This window comes from Anomaloglossus baeobatrachus, chromosome 8 (genome assembly GCF_048569485.1).
Source record: "Anomaloglossus baeobatrachus isolate aAnoBae1 chromosome 8, aAnoBae1.hap1, whole genome shotgun sequence".
In the NCBI taxonomy this organism is placed as follows: Eukaryota; Metazoa; Chordata; class Amphibia; order Anura; family Aromobatidae; genus Anomaloglossus; species Anomaloglossus baeobatrachus.
In genome coordinates this window covers 207,871,793-207,888,663 of record NC_134360.1, presented here as the reverse complement: position 1 = coordinate 207,888,663, position 16,871 = coordinate 207,871,793, and the positions used below count along the sequence as shown (strand labels likewise).

General features: G+C 50.1%; 1 protein-coding gene across 7 annotated transcripts in view; it reads right to left on the bottom strand.

Moving 5' to 3' along the window:
• Positions 1-13,694, bottom strand: part of SSBP3 (single stranded DNA binding protein 3) — a 68,865-nt gene extending 55,171 nt beyond the window's left edge. For 5 of the 7 annotated variants that reach the window (XM_075320116.1, XM_075320117.1, XM_075320114.1 and 2 more), the window contains exons 1-4: positions 13,333-13,694; positions 8,047-8,119; positions 5,538-5,599; positions 3,007-3,091 (exon numbers count right to left, since the gene is read on the bottom strand). In XM_075320116.1, the coding sequence (XP_075176231.1) occupies positions 3,007-3,091; positions 5,538-5,599; positions 8,047-8,119; positions 13,333-13,388 (276 nt within the window). In that variant the 5' untranslated portion in view covers positions 13,389-13,694. The remainder of the gene's footprint in view (positions 1-3,006; positions 3,092-5,537; positions 5,600-8,046; positions 8,120-13,332) is intronic. The other 2 variants (XM_075320112.1, XM_075320113.1) reach the window with 1 other exon arrangement.
• Between the last annotated feature and the right edge of the window lie 3,177 nt (positions 13,695-16,871).

Sequence of the window (16,871 nt, the reverse complement as noted above, 5' to 3'; positions counted from 1 at the left end):
TATATCTATATCTCTATATCTATAATCAGTGCCCAATTGCATGTGTAACAATATTACAATTTTTACAAAACCACAAGTTGTAAGGCTGCAACCCAGACTGAATAAACATGAAAAAAGAAAAATATTCTTGGCCACCCACAAGGCCGGTCATGGAGGGTGGGAGTCTGACACATGACCCCTTGGGTCGCGCACAGGATCACTTCTGGCTCCACTGAAGCCTATAAGTGGTCATAAGACCAAACGCTCCCGAGGGGAAAAAAAAAACAAAAAAAAAAAAAAAACCCTGATTCTGACCCCACCACACAATGTAATGTCATTTGTTATAGGCTCCCTACACTGTGCTGGCCACAAACTAATAAAGAATATAAATATATATTTATTGTGTGTGTGTGTGTGTGTGTGTGTGTGTATTTATTTTTTTAAATATACTACATAGAAAAATATATTATATATAATTATCTTTCTAACTATTCTATAATCTTCTGCACATCTTTCTTACAGAGGTTGACCCCGATCAAAAAAATAAATAAATAAAAAATAAAACACAATCTGTGCCTTGCTCACCTTCTCCAGGTCCAGCACTGAATTTCCACAGCTGCTGGTATTTGTTAGGGTAACGTCACACTTTAGCGACGCTCCAGCGATCTGACCTGGTCAGGATCACTGGTGTGTCGCGACCAGTGACCAGCCCCCAGGCACAGCGACGCGTGGAAGTGATGCTGCGCTTGGGTAACTAAGGTAAATAGCGGGTAACCAAGCAAAGCACTTCGCTTGGCAATCAGCGCACACCGCTTAGTGCTGGCTCCCTGCACTCCTAGCCAGAGTACACATCGGGTTAATAAGCAAACCGCTTTGCTTATTTACCCGATGTGTACTCTGGCTACGTGTGCAGGGAGTCGGCGGACGCTAGTAACCAAGGTAAATATCGGGTAACCAAGCAAAGGGCTTTGCTCGGTTACCCGATATTTACCTTAGTTAGAGCTTACCGCAGGCTGCCAGAAGCAGTCTCCCTGCACATTCAGATTGTTGCTCTCTCGCTGTCAAAACACAGCGATGTGTGCTTCACAGCGGGAGAGCAACGTCCAAAAATGAACCAGAGCAGTGTGTAACAAGCAGCGATCTCACAGCAGGGGCCAGATCGCTGCTCAGTGTCACACACAGCGAGATCGCTAATGAGGTCACTGCTGCGTCACAAAAAAACGTGACTCAGCAGCTTTCTCGCTATGTGAGAAGTACCCCTTATTGTCTGCAGCGATGACATGTCAGCACTGCAGCCAATCACTGAGCTCAGCGGCTCTGCCTGTGTATACAGAAAAGCCAGCAGAGCTCAGTGATTGGCTTTGGCTCTGTGGGTGATGTCAGATACCAGCAACAGCTATGACTCAGTGTTCGCCCTGTGGAGGGTGAGTAAGGCTAGTTTCACACATCCGTCTTTTCGCCGAATTGGCGGATCCAGCGCACTCCAGTACATTGTATACAGTACAATGGCAGCGCAAAAAGCTGCGGTCACATGCTATCATGTGACCGGAGCATGTGACCCAGAAATTGCCGCGCTGCCATTGTACTGTATCACACAGTACTAGAGTGCGCTGGATCCGCCAATGCGGCGAAAAGCCACATGTGTGAAACGGCCCTAACCCATTTTTTATTTTTAAACCATATAGACACATTTTCTGAAAGGGGACAATCCCAGATGACTGATATGTACTGGGACCTCCAGACTCTCCCCCCACAAATCATGACAGGGGAGAGAAGAACTGTGCAGTTAGAACTTCACCAAACAATCCTTTTGTTTGCAGGCGGAAATAAGCTGCTGCCAGATGATTAGTCATGTTAAAAATCAAACATGCTCGATCTTTCTCCACCCCCATCGGGCAGAGGTGGACGAACACCATATATTGCTTACTACAGACCTCACAATGATTACTGCACATGATTCTAACAATATGAAAACCTTTAGTGTGAAGCGTCCTTTAAACTGCAGCTTACTTTAGGTGAGTAATGGACGTCTTCATGGTTTACAGAACAGGTATAACGCTGCCACAAACAATACGGAATAGCAAAATTAGATCCGCTACTTGTATGGAAAGCCCACCAGCTCCCACCAAGAGACCACAATCATCTCCCATACAGCAAGATGACCCAGTACACCACGATCCAGTAATCTGAGAGCTCGCTGAATGATCCCGTGGATCACCTAAAACAACGAGGGGCGACAACGAGCTATATGCGCCACAATTCTATTTGCACCAACAACTGTCCGACATGCCTTGTGTCATCTATTATGTGCTCTAGGTGCATGGTCAAGTAAATGTGTGGGTGAAGTTTAGATACCGTGAGCCAAAATTGCACCAGTTTTAGGATGCTTTACACGCTGAGACATCGCTAGCGATCTCGTTAGCGATGTGACACGCCAGATCGCAGATGCGATCTGGCGTGTCACATCGCTAACGAGATCGCTAGCGATGTCGCAGCGTGTAAAGCACCCTTAAGTGTTATTTTGTGGATCTGAGTGCGCCAACTAATTGATAAGTCTACATTTACACAAGCAGCACAAACCACTGAAAATCAGAGCAGTGGGTCTCCTGATCCAAAATCCGCAACCTGCCATATCGCCGGGGGTGTTGATTTTTGGGTAAGATTCACGGCCGATCCAGACATTGCTCCATACTCAAGACTGAAAGTTGGATGTGTGAAACCAGATTGATATTGCACCATCTAAAAATTGGGTTTCATAATTTTGCCCCAATTTGTATGACGCAACCATCAAGCGCGCAGCAATTAGATAACACGGCGCATGCATGTCAGAAGAGATAAAAACCCAAACCCACTCCTGATGCTGCACATTCATTGTTGCACAAATTATCCCCCCCCGCGGCACAATGCATGCCGAATCCGCTCCACTGCAACTATAGACGCCTGTACATCGCAGTAATATCGGCACTCAGGCAACAGCGTCAATGAGTCTATAAACAAGGGAATAAGAGGATGACTCCGGCTACTCACATAGTCGTGGAAAGCTTTCGCTTCACTTGAATGTTCACAGGTGTCTCTGCGCTCCGGCGCGGCACAGTACAGGTCCCAAAATACACTGCGTGCAAAGAAAGGTAACAAGTCAGCACAAACACAACACAGCCTATACAGAAGAGGAAAACACCTAGGAAAAGCCCCAATAAAATGATGAGTGGTCGACTGTCTCATCACCTGGAGCAAGCTACCCAAGCCGAAAACATCTGATCCTTCCTTAGTACTAGCTTCGGTCCCTGAATTCAGAGGCTATGTGCACATTTTGCAGAAAATCTGCATGTTCTGGCAGTTTTGACGTTTTTTTTTTTATCATTGGTGAAAAAACACAAAAGTAAAAAATAAAAATGGAAATCCTGTAAATATTTTCTGCAACAAAATCTAAAAAGGTAAAACGCATCATGTGCACACAGCCTAAATCAGACTTTACACACTGTGATATCGGTACCAATATCGCTAGCGAGCGTACCCGCCCCCGTTGGTTGTGCATCACGGGCGAATCGCTGCTCGTGGCGACAACTTCGCTCGAACCCATTACACATACTTACCTTCCCTGCGACATCGCTGTGGCCGGTAAACCGTCTCCTTTCTAAGAGGGCGGTACGTGCGGCGCCACAGCAACGTCACACGGCAGCCGTCCAATAGAAGCGGAGGGACGGAGATGAGCGGGACGTAACATCCCACCCACCTCCTTCCTTCCGCATTGCAGGCGGCCAAAGGTACGGTGTTGTTCCTCGTTCCTGCGGTGTCACACGTAGCGATGTGTGCTGCTTCAGGAACAACGAACAACCTGCGTCCTGAACCAGCAACGAGATTTGGGATTAGACAGACGCGTCAACGATATGGTGAGTAATTTTGATCGTTCACAGTCGTTCCAGCGTTTCACACGCAACAACGTCACTAACGAGGCCGGATGTGCGTCACAAATTCCGTGACCCCAACGACATCTCGTTAGCGATGTCGTTGCATGTAAAGCGGCCTTAAGAGTCCGTGTACACACGACAGCAAGCATGTCTGCCAGTTTGCGGTCATTTAGTAGCCCATTTACACAGGCACGCTTGAGATGCAGACTGATCGGCAATAGATCGTTTAGTGCATACAGGCCGTCATTGTTCTCGGCAGCACAGATTGATATGCTGCCGAGAATGATGATCTTTTTAGCAAACCAAAAGATCATCTCTGACCCGATGAATGAGTTTAGCTCGACCCTTGGGTGATCGGCAGCTGTTTTACACTGCACATTTATGGTAAAACAAACGATCATGATATTCTTAAAATGTGAATGGACCTTTAAAAAGGAACCAGTCACCAGTTTATTGACTATTAAACCAAAAGTATCCCCTTCTGCAGCTCCTGGGCTGCATTCTATGAAGGTGCACCTTGTTGCTGTCCCCACTTGCAGACCACAAAAAGAACTTTATAAAATCTCACCGTTTTGTATGCTAATGAGCTGTGTTGGCCAGATGGGTGGGCTCTATTTCGGCTTTTGTCCCCCCTTTTGGCCTTGCTCGCCGTCCTCCTGTCATGACTGACACGCCGCCGTCATTATGTACGCTGCCAAATTACGCGCAGCCGCAGTTCGCTCTGCCCATATCGCAGGACGAGCAAAAAACAGTTTCTCGCGCCGGTGATGTATCTGCGCCTGCGCGAGAGTTGGCCAGCGGCGTGCATGATGACGGCAACAAGGTGCACCTTAATAGAATACAGCCCAGGAGCTGCAGGTGGTGACACTTTTGGTTGAATAGTCAAAAAACTGGTGACAGGTTCCCTTTAAATTTAGAACAAAACAGGGCAACCCCTATAATTTGGGGGTAAAGTCTTAGTGCAGTAGTCACTAACATAACTAGACAGATCCGATTACCTCATTTTTTGGATTATAAGACGCACTTTTCCTCCAAAAAATTTGGGAGGAAAATGAGGGGTGCGTCTTATAATCCGAACGCACCTTACTGGGGAAATGGTGGAGAGGGGTTGCAAAATGTGGGGCAATGCTGGGGCTGGCAGGCGCTGTGCTGTGAGCAGTGAGGCAGGGGCATCCTGAAGATGTCAACGGTGTGGGCTGCAAACAATGGCACCCGGAGTCAGCGCAGGTGCAGATGAAGCTCTTGGCTGAAGATCTCATCTGCGCACGCGCCGTGGGCTCCCAGCAGCTGACTTAAGGAACATGGCGCCCGGAGGTGGCACGTGCGCAGATGAGATCTCGGCTTGTCATTGAGCCGAAAGGTCAATCTCCGATCGCCATTTCTTTGACAGCATCTGGGATACCCACTGGCGGGACCATCAACCACCGCTGACACCCCCCTCCTCTCCGGTAAGACACCACCAGATTGTAAGATTGACCCCATTTTTTTTCCCCTCTAAATTTGGGGTTCATCTTATAATCCAAAACATATATTTTTTCTTTTTATTAGAACGGTAATAGGAAATATTCTGTTGAAGACAAACTCGCCTTTTTGCTACATATGTGGTTTTAAAGCTAAAAAGGTAGAAAATGTGCAGAATGCTTCACTCACCACCACCACGAATGTAAGAATCCTGGAGGTTCCCCTAATGTGATATTCTTCTCCCACCTTATCTGTAAGAACAAGGAACGAAGGATGTGAGCAGTCCACAGAGAAGTCACATAAGAGTACAACATCTAGACAGGGGTTTCTTGCAGAAATAACAAAGACCATAACCCGGAATACTTAAAAGGATGTTCTCCGTCCGCCTCTAACTTCTGTGCTGAGAACTGAGAGGTGCCGATGACAACGGGTCAGTAGGTGACTGCCGTGTAGGTTGACCAATATCGTGCCTGCACAACAACTGGCGGCTGTGCACATGATCTGGCAGGTATCGGTGAACTCAAGTGCATCGGATACGAGAGGCGCCAGAGAAGCCCTTCATCAGGTTCATCTACAGCCTCGCTTGTATCTTTCCTAATAAGCAATACATGACAAAGGTCCTACAGAACTAATTATTCTACTCTATGGGTGGTCCGTCTTTATGATGCAGAGTTTGCTTTCATCTGAAACTGATCACCCACGATAAAAATTGAGAGAAAGCTCGATTGGTTACAATTTCAGCAGATTGCGCCATGCTGGATCATCCCAGGAGTCAATTTGATTTTTCTTGGTAGAGTAAGAACTGCGATGTTCAGAACGACTGTGGATCTCCCAACCCAAAACGCCAGTCTTTTAAGTTCTTGTTGGGAGACCCGTGTCCGGTCCTGGCAGTGTGGTCAGTACTTGAATGTGGGACGTCGGAAACCTTCACCTTTTTGTATGCTCATCTACAAGAAACAGCAGGTATACAGGCCCTTTATAGGCCTCATACTGTACTACAATCTACAGTGACTGATATATTTATGCATTTTGAAGCCTTGGTGTGTATATATTGATATATATTACACATGCACACCGTTCACCCGAAAACAGGACCTACCCCGAAAATAAGCCCCAGGCTGATTTTACAGGATTTTTAGGAGTATGCTTGACAAAAGCCGGACTCCAAAAAAATAAGCCCTAGTTACAATCAGAAATCATTAAAACGTAACCCCAGCAATGCTTTATATGCAAAACCCTGATGAAGTTGGCTTGGAAAGGAAAGGGAGGGGAGGAAGGAAAAGGAAAGGGAGGGGAGGAAGGAAAAGGAAAGGGAGGGGAGGAAGGAAAAGGAAAGGGAGGGGAGGAAGGAAAAGGAAAGGGAGGGGAGGAAGGAAAAGGAAAGGGAGGGGAGGAAGGAAAAGGAAAGGGAGGGGAGGAAGGAAAAGGAAAGGGAGGGGAGGAAGGAAAAGGAAAGGGAGGGGAGGAAGGAAAAGGAAAGGGAGGGGAGGAAGGAAAAGGAAAGGGAGGGGAGGAAGGAAAAGGAAAGGGAGGGGAGGAAGGAAAAGGAAAGGGAGGGGAGGAAGGAAAAGGAAAGGGAGGGGAGGAAGGAAAAGGAAAGGGAGGGGAGGAAGGAAAAGGAAAGGGAGGGGAGGAAGGAAAAGGAAAGGGAGGGGAGGAAGGAAAAGGAAAGGGAGGGGAGGAAGGAAAAGGAAAGGGAGGGGAGGAAGGAAAAGGAAAGGGAGGGGAGGAAGGAAAAGGAAAGGGAGGGGAGGAAGGAAAAGGAAAGGGAGGGGAGGAAGGAAAAGGAAAGGGAGGGGAGGAAGGAAAAGGAAAGGGAGGGGAGGAAGGAAAAGGAAAGGGAGGGGAGGAAGGAAAAGGAAAGGGAGGGGAGGAAGGAAAAGGAAAGGGAGGGAGGAAGGAAAAGGAAAGGGAGGGGAGGAAGGAAAAGGAAAGGGAGGGGAGGAAGGAAAAGGAAAGGGAGGGGAGGAAGGAAAAGGAAAGGGAGGGGAGGAAGGAAAAGGAAAGGGAGGGGAGGAAGGAAAAGGAAAGGGAGGGGAGGAAGGAAAAGGAAAGGGAGGGGAGGAAGGAAAAGGAAAGGGAGGGGAGGAAGGAAAAGGAAAGGGAGGGGAGGAAGGAAAAGGAAAGGGAGGGGAGGAAGGAAAGGGAGGGGAGGAAGGAAAAGGAAAGGGAGGGGAGGAAGGAAAAGGAAAGGGAGGGGAGGACGGAAAGGAAAGGGAGGGGAGGACGGAAAGGAAAGGGAGGGGAGGACGGAAAGGAAAGGGAGGGGAGGACGGAAAGGAAAGGGAGGGGAGGACGGAAAGGAAAGGGAGGGGAGGAAGGAAAGGAAAGGGAGGGGAGGAAGGAAAGGGAGGGGAGGGGAGGAAGGAAAGGGAGGGGAGGAAGGAAAGGGAGGGGAGGAAGGAAAGGAAAGGAAGAAGGGAAGGAAAGGAAGAAGGGAAGAAGGGAGTATAATGTTGATTGCTGTTCATGGGAGGGACAAAAAAAACAAACACACACACACACACACACACACACACACACACACACACACACAAACAAAAAGAAGACATGCCCTGAAAATAAGCCCTAGGCATTCTTTCGGAGAAAAACATAATATAAGACCCTGTCCTATTGTCGGAGAAACACTGTATATATGTATATACCAAGCCTCCAAAATGCATAAATATACGTCTCAATACAGGTATCTAGGTCTCACCTCTGACAGGAACGTCTGTGCTGATTTCTGGGCACCAACATGAAGCAGATATTCATATACATAAAGAGCGAGTCTGCAAGAGAAAGGAGAAAGTGATAAGCAAGAATCTTACAGGAAGACACAAGACTTCTACAGATGAGGACGATGCAAAACACCTGAGCTACGAAAACAATGGTAACAGGACACCAAAATCAGGCAAAATTAATCTTTGGGGGACACTAGGTAGCAAAATGTATTAAAAGTGGAAACACTGGAGACACAAACTTTTGGGTGCCATTTTTATAAGATCAGACTACGAGTTTTGGAGGTTAAGTTACAGCTTGTGTTATAGTCCAGAGCTGCATTCACAATTCTATATACTTCAGAGCTGAAATCACTCAGCATTCATTGCTGGCTGTACATGAGAATTCCATTCAGGGAATATAGCACTATACCGTAATGTGATATATAATTGTATAATGTGTATTGGAGTTAATGGGGAGTCCAAACGAGCCTCTGAAGAATCGGTCATGTTAGTCGTCGGTGGTGGTGAGGGGGGAGTTGGGGCAGGTTTGGATGGAAAAGTTTTCCGTGGTGTATTGCTGCCGCAAAGAGATTCTGAAAAAGATCTCAAGTGTCGTGAACTGGTATTGAAAGTCCTACTCTCCCCTTTTCCGTACCACAGCCCCCCAGTTACAGCCGTCACTGCCGATGGGGGTCAGCAATTGCAGAATCCATCGAATTGTAGGACCTGGTCTATTGGTCACACAAGAATTTTGAGGCTGCGGCATCCAAGGCTCTTTTTTGGAGTACTCGGTTTGGTGCGACGTTACACCATGCCGGCTAATCAAAAGAAGAGGCGCTGATACCAACAGGCAAGAGATGTGGTTGGCAGTGCTCCTGTCCGCTGGCCACAGATCACCGATAGAACCTATTCACACCATCTCTACCTCTCAGAATGGAGTGCGTAAATCATGGCTGCACCCGCTCCAGTGCTTGCAAGGAAAGCACTCCGTTATCCACAGATTACGGCACCATACTCCCAGTCTCCGCGATGAAGGCTTTCACAATGGAGCTAAAGCACATGATCGCCAGCATCGTCCATGCTTTTGGCGCTTACCGGTATCCACTGACCGTATCGGGAAAGCAATGCTTACTACTACGGTAATGCAGTAAGAAGTGTTGGATCTGGTTTGGCAGTACACACCAGTATGTAGATGTTGGATAAATGGGACAGTAGTGTCAATTTTAGCCATTGATGAATTCTCCATCATACAACCGATGACCCCAGGTCACGTCAAATAAATGATGGCAACGTACGCACCCCGGTTACCCCAACTTCACATGTGCATTATTATAGGTGGTGCTGCGGGATGGTACAGTAACACGGGTCACCGAAGATCAGACAGTGGACAAGAGATCATAATCACTGCTGGGAAGAGTGTACAAAGAAAAAAAGGGGGAAGGGGGAGGGGGTCCGAAACACGAAATACCAGGGAAACAGGAAAAGAAGAAACCTGAACCGAAGACGACAGGACATGAACATGGAGCAGAGGGGAAACGTCACCAAGATGGAGCAGATCGTGGAAAGCGGGAAAAAAAAGTGATGATCCACATAGCACCGACTATACTCAGGAATGGCTGAAATAGGTGGTCCCTAATATGCAAAATCCAGGAATATTAACGTATAGGGCTGTGAGAAAGTTACTACATAAATATGAATTAGCAGAAGACGGGCCGCTGCGGGCCAATGGACCCGTCGGCAGAAGACGGGCCGCTGCGGGCCAATGGACCCGTCGGCAGAAGACGGGCCGCTGCGGGCCAATGGACCCGTCGGCAGAAGACGGGCCGCTGCGGGCCAATGGACCCGTCGGCAGAAGACGGGCCGCTGCGGGCCAATGGACCCGTCGGCAGAAGACGGGCCGCTGCGGGCCAATGGACCCGTCGGCAGAAGACGGGCCGCTGCGGGCCAATGGGCCCGTCGGCAGAAGACGGGCCGCTGCGGGCCAATGGGCCCGTCGGCAGAAGACGGGCCGCTGCGGGCCAATGGGCCCGTCGGCAGAAGACGGGCCGCTGCGAGCCAATGGGCCCGTCGGCAGAAGACGGGCCGCTGCGAGCAAATGGGCCCGTCGGCAGAAGACGGGCCGCTGCGAGCAAATGGGCCCGTCGGCAGAAGACGGGCCTCTGTGAGCCAATGGGCCCTTCGTCCAAGAACGAAGAAGAAAAGCATCTCTACTATGCAACCGCTCTTAAGGGGGTTGTCTGGAGAGAATGGGAAAAAAAAATAAGGGACCAAAATAAAGGACCAATAGTTACTGACACCCATCACTCCCATCCACTTCCCAGTCCCGAGCTGGTCTCTATAAATCCCGGTTGCCATCAAAGGGACAAGTGACCACTGGGATCAGTGACTGCTGCGGTGGCCACATATCTCAACACTAAAAATATATATTTTTTTATATTATTTTAACTCATTCTGTGCCTTTTGTAAAATTGTTATCTGAGAGTCGTGAGATTTGGGGCAGCTGTCAATCAAACCAGAAGCGATGCGGTTAAGATAAATGTTGGACACCTGACAAGTGAGATTTGATTGATATATGAATACATAAGGGGGTAGCCCAGAATTTCGAAAAACATTGCAGGAACAGCACCCCACGTGTCCATAGGTTGTGCCTTGTATTGCAGCTCTGCCCCCATTAAAGTCAATGAGCCCAAAGATATATTAGTATCACATACAACCTTCGGTCACACGTGGCAATGTGTTAAGAGGGAAGCAGCCGTGTTTTTAAGACACCCTTTAATTAAGACTTCGTTTTGAAGAGGCGTTATCACTTTAAATTGCTGGGTGCTTAATATGGGATTGATTTAAATTCCCTATAATATGGATGACAAGGTAATAAATCAGTGTATGAGCAGGAAATGTCACCGGGGAAGCAGATACCGGCCGGGCATCGGCACTAGGTGGCATCACAATGTACAAATATTGGGCAGATTTAAAGGGACGTCTCACAGGCAGGGGTTGTAAGGGTCAAGAAGCTGAGGAACCGTCAGGCATGATGTACCAAGGGGCGACAACATGGCACGCCCAACGGAGCGGGCACACACAAGACAAGATGGCGGGGAGCAACGCAACACCTCCCTCCAAGAGACCATAACCAGCGTCTATGTACACGGAAGGGAGCGTCACCCATGCTAGTGGGGCAGCACAAGAGGAGACCCCAAATTGTGGCAGGGTGCAGGTCACCATTCGCCCCGTGCATGGTTTTAAGTGGCTGATGGAGACATAATCCAAGCCTGGCACCATTATAGGTCACAAGTATTTGGGGGGGAGTTGGTGGTACAAAGACTGTATGGGGGTACGGCGATACAAGGACAGGGTAAAAACCATACAGGACTAGAGGGGCCAGTGGGGATCTAAGGTTAGGGGGGGCTGCAGACATAACAGTGGGGTCAGACATTGTCCTGGACAAACTTCATCAAAAGAGGAATCACTGGGTGGTACCTAGAAGTTAGTGCGGCAGAGGATATTATTAGGGGGGTGGTAAACATCATCAACTGGGGGTCCAGAACCGATCAACAACTAGAGATACAGGGGTAACTAATCGGAGGGCTGCAGTAATCAAGGGGGGCACAGACGTCCGGATACACCACCTCTGGGGGCAATGCCAGCACTATGGGGCACACAAACCTATAGAGGCGCTATGAAGCCAGTGGGCATCCGGCGGTGGGGACAATCATTAGCGGACAACAACAATTTTGGCAATATCCAATGGCATGTGAAATAGAACACAGCCAATAATATGGGGTACATGTAATTATGAGGGGGGACAGCAGAACAAACAATGGTGGTAAATATGCTTATGGCTGCAAAAATCTGTGGATATATAATGGAGGTGATATAGAAGGTTTAGAGGGGCGGTACTCAGGATACAAAATGGCAGAGGGGCTTCAGACCCCAAACTATAAGGGTAAGAGGCAGAAGACAACAGGGGACATTCAGGGGTACATAATGGGTGGGGGCATTACATGTGGGATACACAAAGATAAGGGGCAGCAGAAAAGATGGGGTGCAACTGAGCTGGAGGTACATAATGAGGGAGATTTTAAAAAATTAGGGGCAGTGGACAACGCAGTGTGGAGGGGGGCACATTGGATGGTGGGGCGCATTGTGGCAGGAGTATAGAAAGGTTGGGTGGAGGGGGAGCAGCCAACATCATTATGGGATATCAGACTGGCCTGTAAGAAAACGGTGGGGGTGGGGGGGTATGGCAGCAGGAAGGGGTGCAGAATGTTTGGTGAGGGGGGGGTAAACGTACATAATGGTGGAAATACACATATTAGGGGGCAGACGTTCAGGAGTATATATATATATATATATATATATATATATATATATATATATATAGAGTAGGGGGAGAAGATGGGGCTCCGGTAAGTTGGGCTATATATAATGGGAAGGGTGCAAATAGGTTAGGGGGCAGCAAACAACACTGTGGGGCACGTTCGGAGGGTGCAAACATTTACTGGTATATATGGTTTGGGGGGCACATCATAAATATACAGACATTCATATAAAGCTTAGGGGTCTGCAGACCAAAAGAGGCATTAATCAGGGGGTACATAAATTATACGAAACACATTGGAAGGTGCAAACCACTGGGGGGGGGGGGGGGGGGATCCGTCAGGGGTGCAAACCACTGAACCCGTGTCGGGGGTGCAAACCACTGAACCCGTGTCGGGGGTGCAAACCACTGAACCCGTGTCGGGGGTGCAAACCACTGAACCCGTGTCGGGGGTGCAAACCACTGAACCCGTGTCGGGGGTGCAAACCACTGAACCCATGTCGGGGGTGCAAACCACTGAACCCGTGTCGGGGGTTCAAATCAATGAGGGGAATTGGGGCGGCCCGTCGGGGGGTGCAGTCGCCCGGGGCGGCCCGTCGGGGGGTGCAGTCGCCCGGGGCGGCCCGTCGGGGGGTGCAGTCGCCCGGGGCGGCCCGTCGGGGGGTGCAGTCGCCCGGGGCGGCCCGTCGGGGGGTGCAGTCACCCGGGGCGGCCAGTCGGGGGGTGCAGTCACCCGGGGCGGCCAGTCGGGGGGTGCAGTCGCCCGGGGCGGCCAGTCAGGGGGTGCATATGCCTGGGGGTGCATTACACAGGATATACAGGGATTGGGGGCACATATAAAGGTCAGGGGTCTGCACACCACGGGGGGCACTGCTGGTCGGGGGTAGCAGGCACATAATAGGTGAGGGGCAGCACAAAGGCACCGCACGAGCTTCTGCCCGTCCCCAGCACAGGCCCCACTCACTTTTCCCGGGCCTGCCCGTCAGACGGCACCGCGGAGCCTTTCCCCTTGGCGAACATGACGAGTGAGCGGCGGGGCGGCCTAGCGACCCCCGGTGACGAGTCCCGGTCCGGGGAGGAGCGCGGATCCGTGCGGCGGCGGCGGCCGGTGCTGCACCGAGTGTCCGAGCAGAGGGTGCAGGCGGCGGGGAAGGTGCGCGGCTCAGTCCCGGGCGGCGCTGACGTCTGGCCCCATGCCCCGGTGTCGCCTGCTGCCTGCGCTCTGTGTGTCCCGGGCCCGGCCCAGGTCTCCCCGTCTGCTGCATGCACTGTGTGTATGTGATGAGAACGTGTCCTGGAGGAGGAGGAGCCCGGACCTTCCGCTGCCCCTCACCCACCCGGCCGGCCAATGGGAGGGGGCGCCGTCCCCTGTGTGCTCTGTGCGTGCATCCCCCATTGTGTGCCAGGCTTTGTGTGCCACCATCACCGAGCGGCCTCCTGTGTACATGGGCATGTGCCCAGCATGGCCGAGCCTGACACAGCAGCCCTGCCACCCGCGTCCTGCAATATACCACATATATATCCATACCCTGCCCGGGGTGCCAGGCTCTGTACTCTGCCCGAGGTGGCCGCCTCCATACCCTGCCCGGGGTGCCAGCCTCCGTACCCTGCCCGGGGTGCCAGCCTCCATACCCTGCCTGGGGTGTCAGCCTTCATGCCCTGCCCGAGGTGCCAGCCTCCATACCCTGCCCGGCCTGTCAGCCTTCATGTCCTGCCTCTGTACTCTGCCCGGGGTGCCAGCCTCTGCCCTGTTTGGGGTGCCAGCCTCTGTCCTGTTTGGGGTGCCAGCCTCCATACCCTGCCCAGGGTGCCAGCCTCAGCCCTGTCTGGGGGGCCAGACTTTGTGCCCTTCCCGGGGTGTCAGCCTCTATGCCCTGCCCGGGATACCATCTTCTGTGCCCTGCCCAGGGTGCCATGCTCTGTGTCCTCCTCGGGGTGCCATGCTCCATGCCCTGCCTGTTCTTCCAGCCTTCATATTCAGCCTGGGGTGCCAGCCTCTACCCTCCCCGGGGTACCAGCCTCTGAGCCCTGCCCTTGTTGCCAGCCTCTGCCCTGCCCGGGGTACCAGCCTCTGAGCCCTGCCCTTGTTGCCAGCCTCTGCCCTACCCGGGGTGCAATGCGCTGTGCCCTGCATGGGGGACCTGTTTCCGTGCCCAGCCCGGGGTGCCATCTTCTGTGCCTGCCCAGGGTACCATGCTCATGCCCTGCACAGGGGACCTGTTTCCATGCCCATCCCGAAGTGCCAGTCTCCGTGCCAACTTCTGTACCTACCGGGGTACCAGCCTCTGTGCCCTGCCAGGGGTGCTTATGTACAGGACTAGGCCTGGTACTACTATCCAGTACAGGAGGTCGCCGGTATATAATGTATTATAATGGCGGACCTGGCACAGTGCCCACCGACCCCAGTCACATATTTTACCCCACCACTGGCGTACACAGACAAAAAAGGGCCTCTGTGCAAGAACAGTATATGGGCCCTTTTCAGTTCAATAACTCACAATTCCTCCTCCTTTAGAGGTAGATATGGGCCCCCCGTACCTCTTAGGCCCCTGTGTGGCTGCACCAATGATATGTCCGCCCCTGGACCCCACTCAACACAATCAGCTCAGCACATGTTCCCAATGGGGACCTCCTCTGGCATTGGTTTATCATCTCTAAAAGCAAAGGGATTGGGCATACTGAGAGCCAACATGTCCAATCCCTTCTGTATTCCAAAATGTGCAGTTGGAGGAAGACGGGACGGTACACCATCAAACACATGTTTCAGTCACAAAAATCGGTGCTTCAAGTAACCGTCATGGCCACCTTTAGGCTTTTCTCACGGTGTATTTTAGGGTAGCAGGGCCCATGGGGGGCTACACAACTTACACATATCATTTCTCTACTCTCGTCCTGGGGTCCTATAATAATTTAGAGCGTGGAGATCCATCTGTCTGATTCTTCTTGTCTAAAATCTATATTCGGGAATGGTCAAAAAACCTCACGTAGCTTTTGTGCCAGCACCTGGCCCCCCCTAACCCCGTTACACTCCCTGTGTCCCTTCCACCAATCCATTATTGAACCCCAGACCCCCAATCACATTTATTTATTTATTTATTTTTTTAAGGAAATGCTGATTTAATTTTACTGTGACTTGGATTTTTGTTGTTTTTTTTTATTTTTTTGGCTTTTGTTTCAATCTGACATTATTTTTATAAAAAGATAACAAAGTTATACATTTATGCAATTATTTATTTATTTTTCTACCCTAACCCCATCCCTAGGTCCAAGAAGAAGCCACTCAGGGTCCCCCGTCCCCACTGATCTGAGAGGCGGGCGAGAAAAGCGGATGAAATGTTGCCCCCCCATAACATTTACCGTAATGCTTGAGGCAACCACCCCTCTGACCCCCCACCCACCTGATGCTCTATGTATAGGCACCTTAGGGTCAACATTGTAGGTGGGAACATTCAAGATTTGGGGGTAGTTTTCCTTTCTTGCAAAAAAAGGCAGCAAATCTGCTCCTATGGAAGTGAATGTGGGTGGGCTGCTATACACCAACATATAGGCAATAACAACAGGTTTAGGGTTTTCGTGATTGTATATCACTAGTATGGTATATGCCATTACTTTATGATCAGGGAGAGACAGCAGCGAATCCACGTCACTGCTCTTCTGCACAATGGCTCCCAGCCACCCAGCTGCGTAGGGAACTGCAGTGTGACCCCATTAAGGTTAATAGGGCAACTTGCTGTCCAGAAGTATCACTGATTAAGGGAAAGTAGGGAGGGCAGCATTATATCATCCTTGCATCCCCTTCACTCTCTGGATCGGTAGGCGTAACTACAATAGGGGCAGGGGTTGCAATCGCATCCGGGTCCTGGAGCCAAGGGGACCCCAAAAGTGCCTTTGGACTATATGAATAGACCAATGCTATTAAAGACTTGCAATAATTGGTGGCCTTGTTGGATCTTTTTGTATTGGGGCCTCTAAGCTTCAAGTTACGTCATTGAGTGTCCCGGACGTTTGACCCTCACCAATCAAAATATGGCAATACTTTATATGATAGGAATACCCCTTTTGTTGCAAAAAAAGAGAAATGAAACTAGCAGGATCCCATGTCCTGTAGTCATCCATTAGAATGGATCCTGCAGAGATCCGTTGGCAAAAAAGTTTTGCAAACTCAACTTTATTGACTGCTCTAAAACAATATTTAGCATTGGAATCTATGGAGAACGGATCCGCTAACGGATTGCTATACAGCCATCGGTTATTCTTGCATTTGTAGTGGATCCATTTTTTTCTTACAGGATCCGCTTCAATTGGAATATAAATAGCAATCTGTTAACGGATCCGTTCTCCATAGTCTCCAACGGATCTGTCAGAAATTATTTTGCCAACAGATCTCAGCAGGATCCGTTCTAACGGATGATTACTGGGAAATATTCCTGAAAAATGCTTGCATTCCCCATTGACTTCCATTGTACTCAGTAAATGAGTACCGAGCACCCGAGCATGAAACAG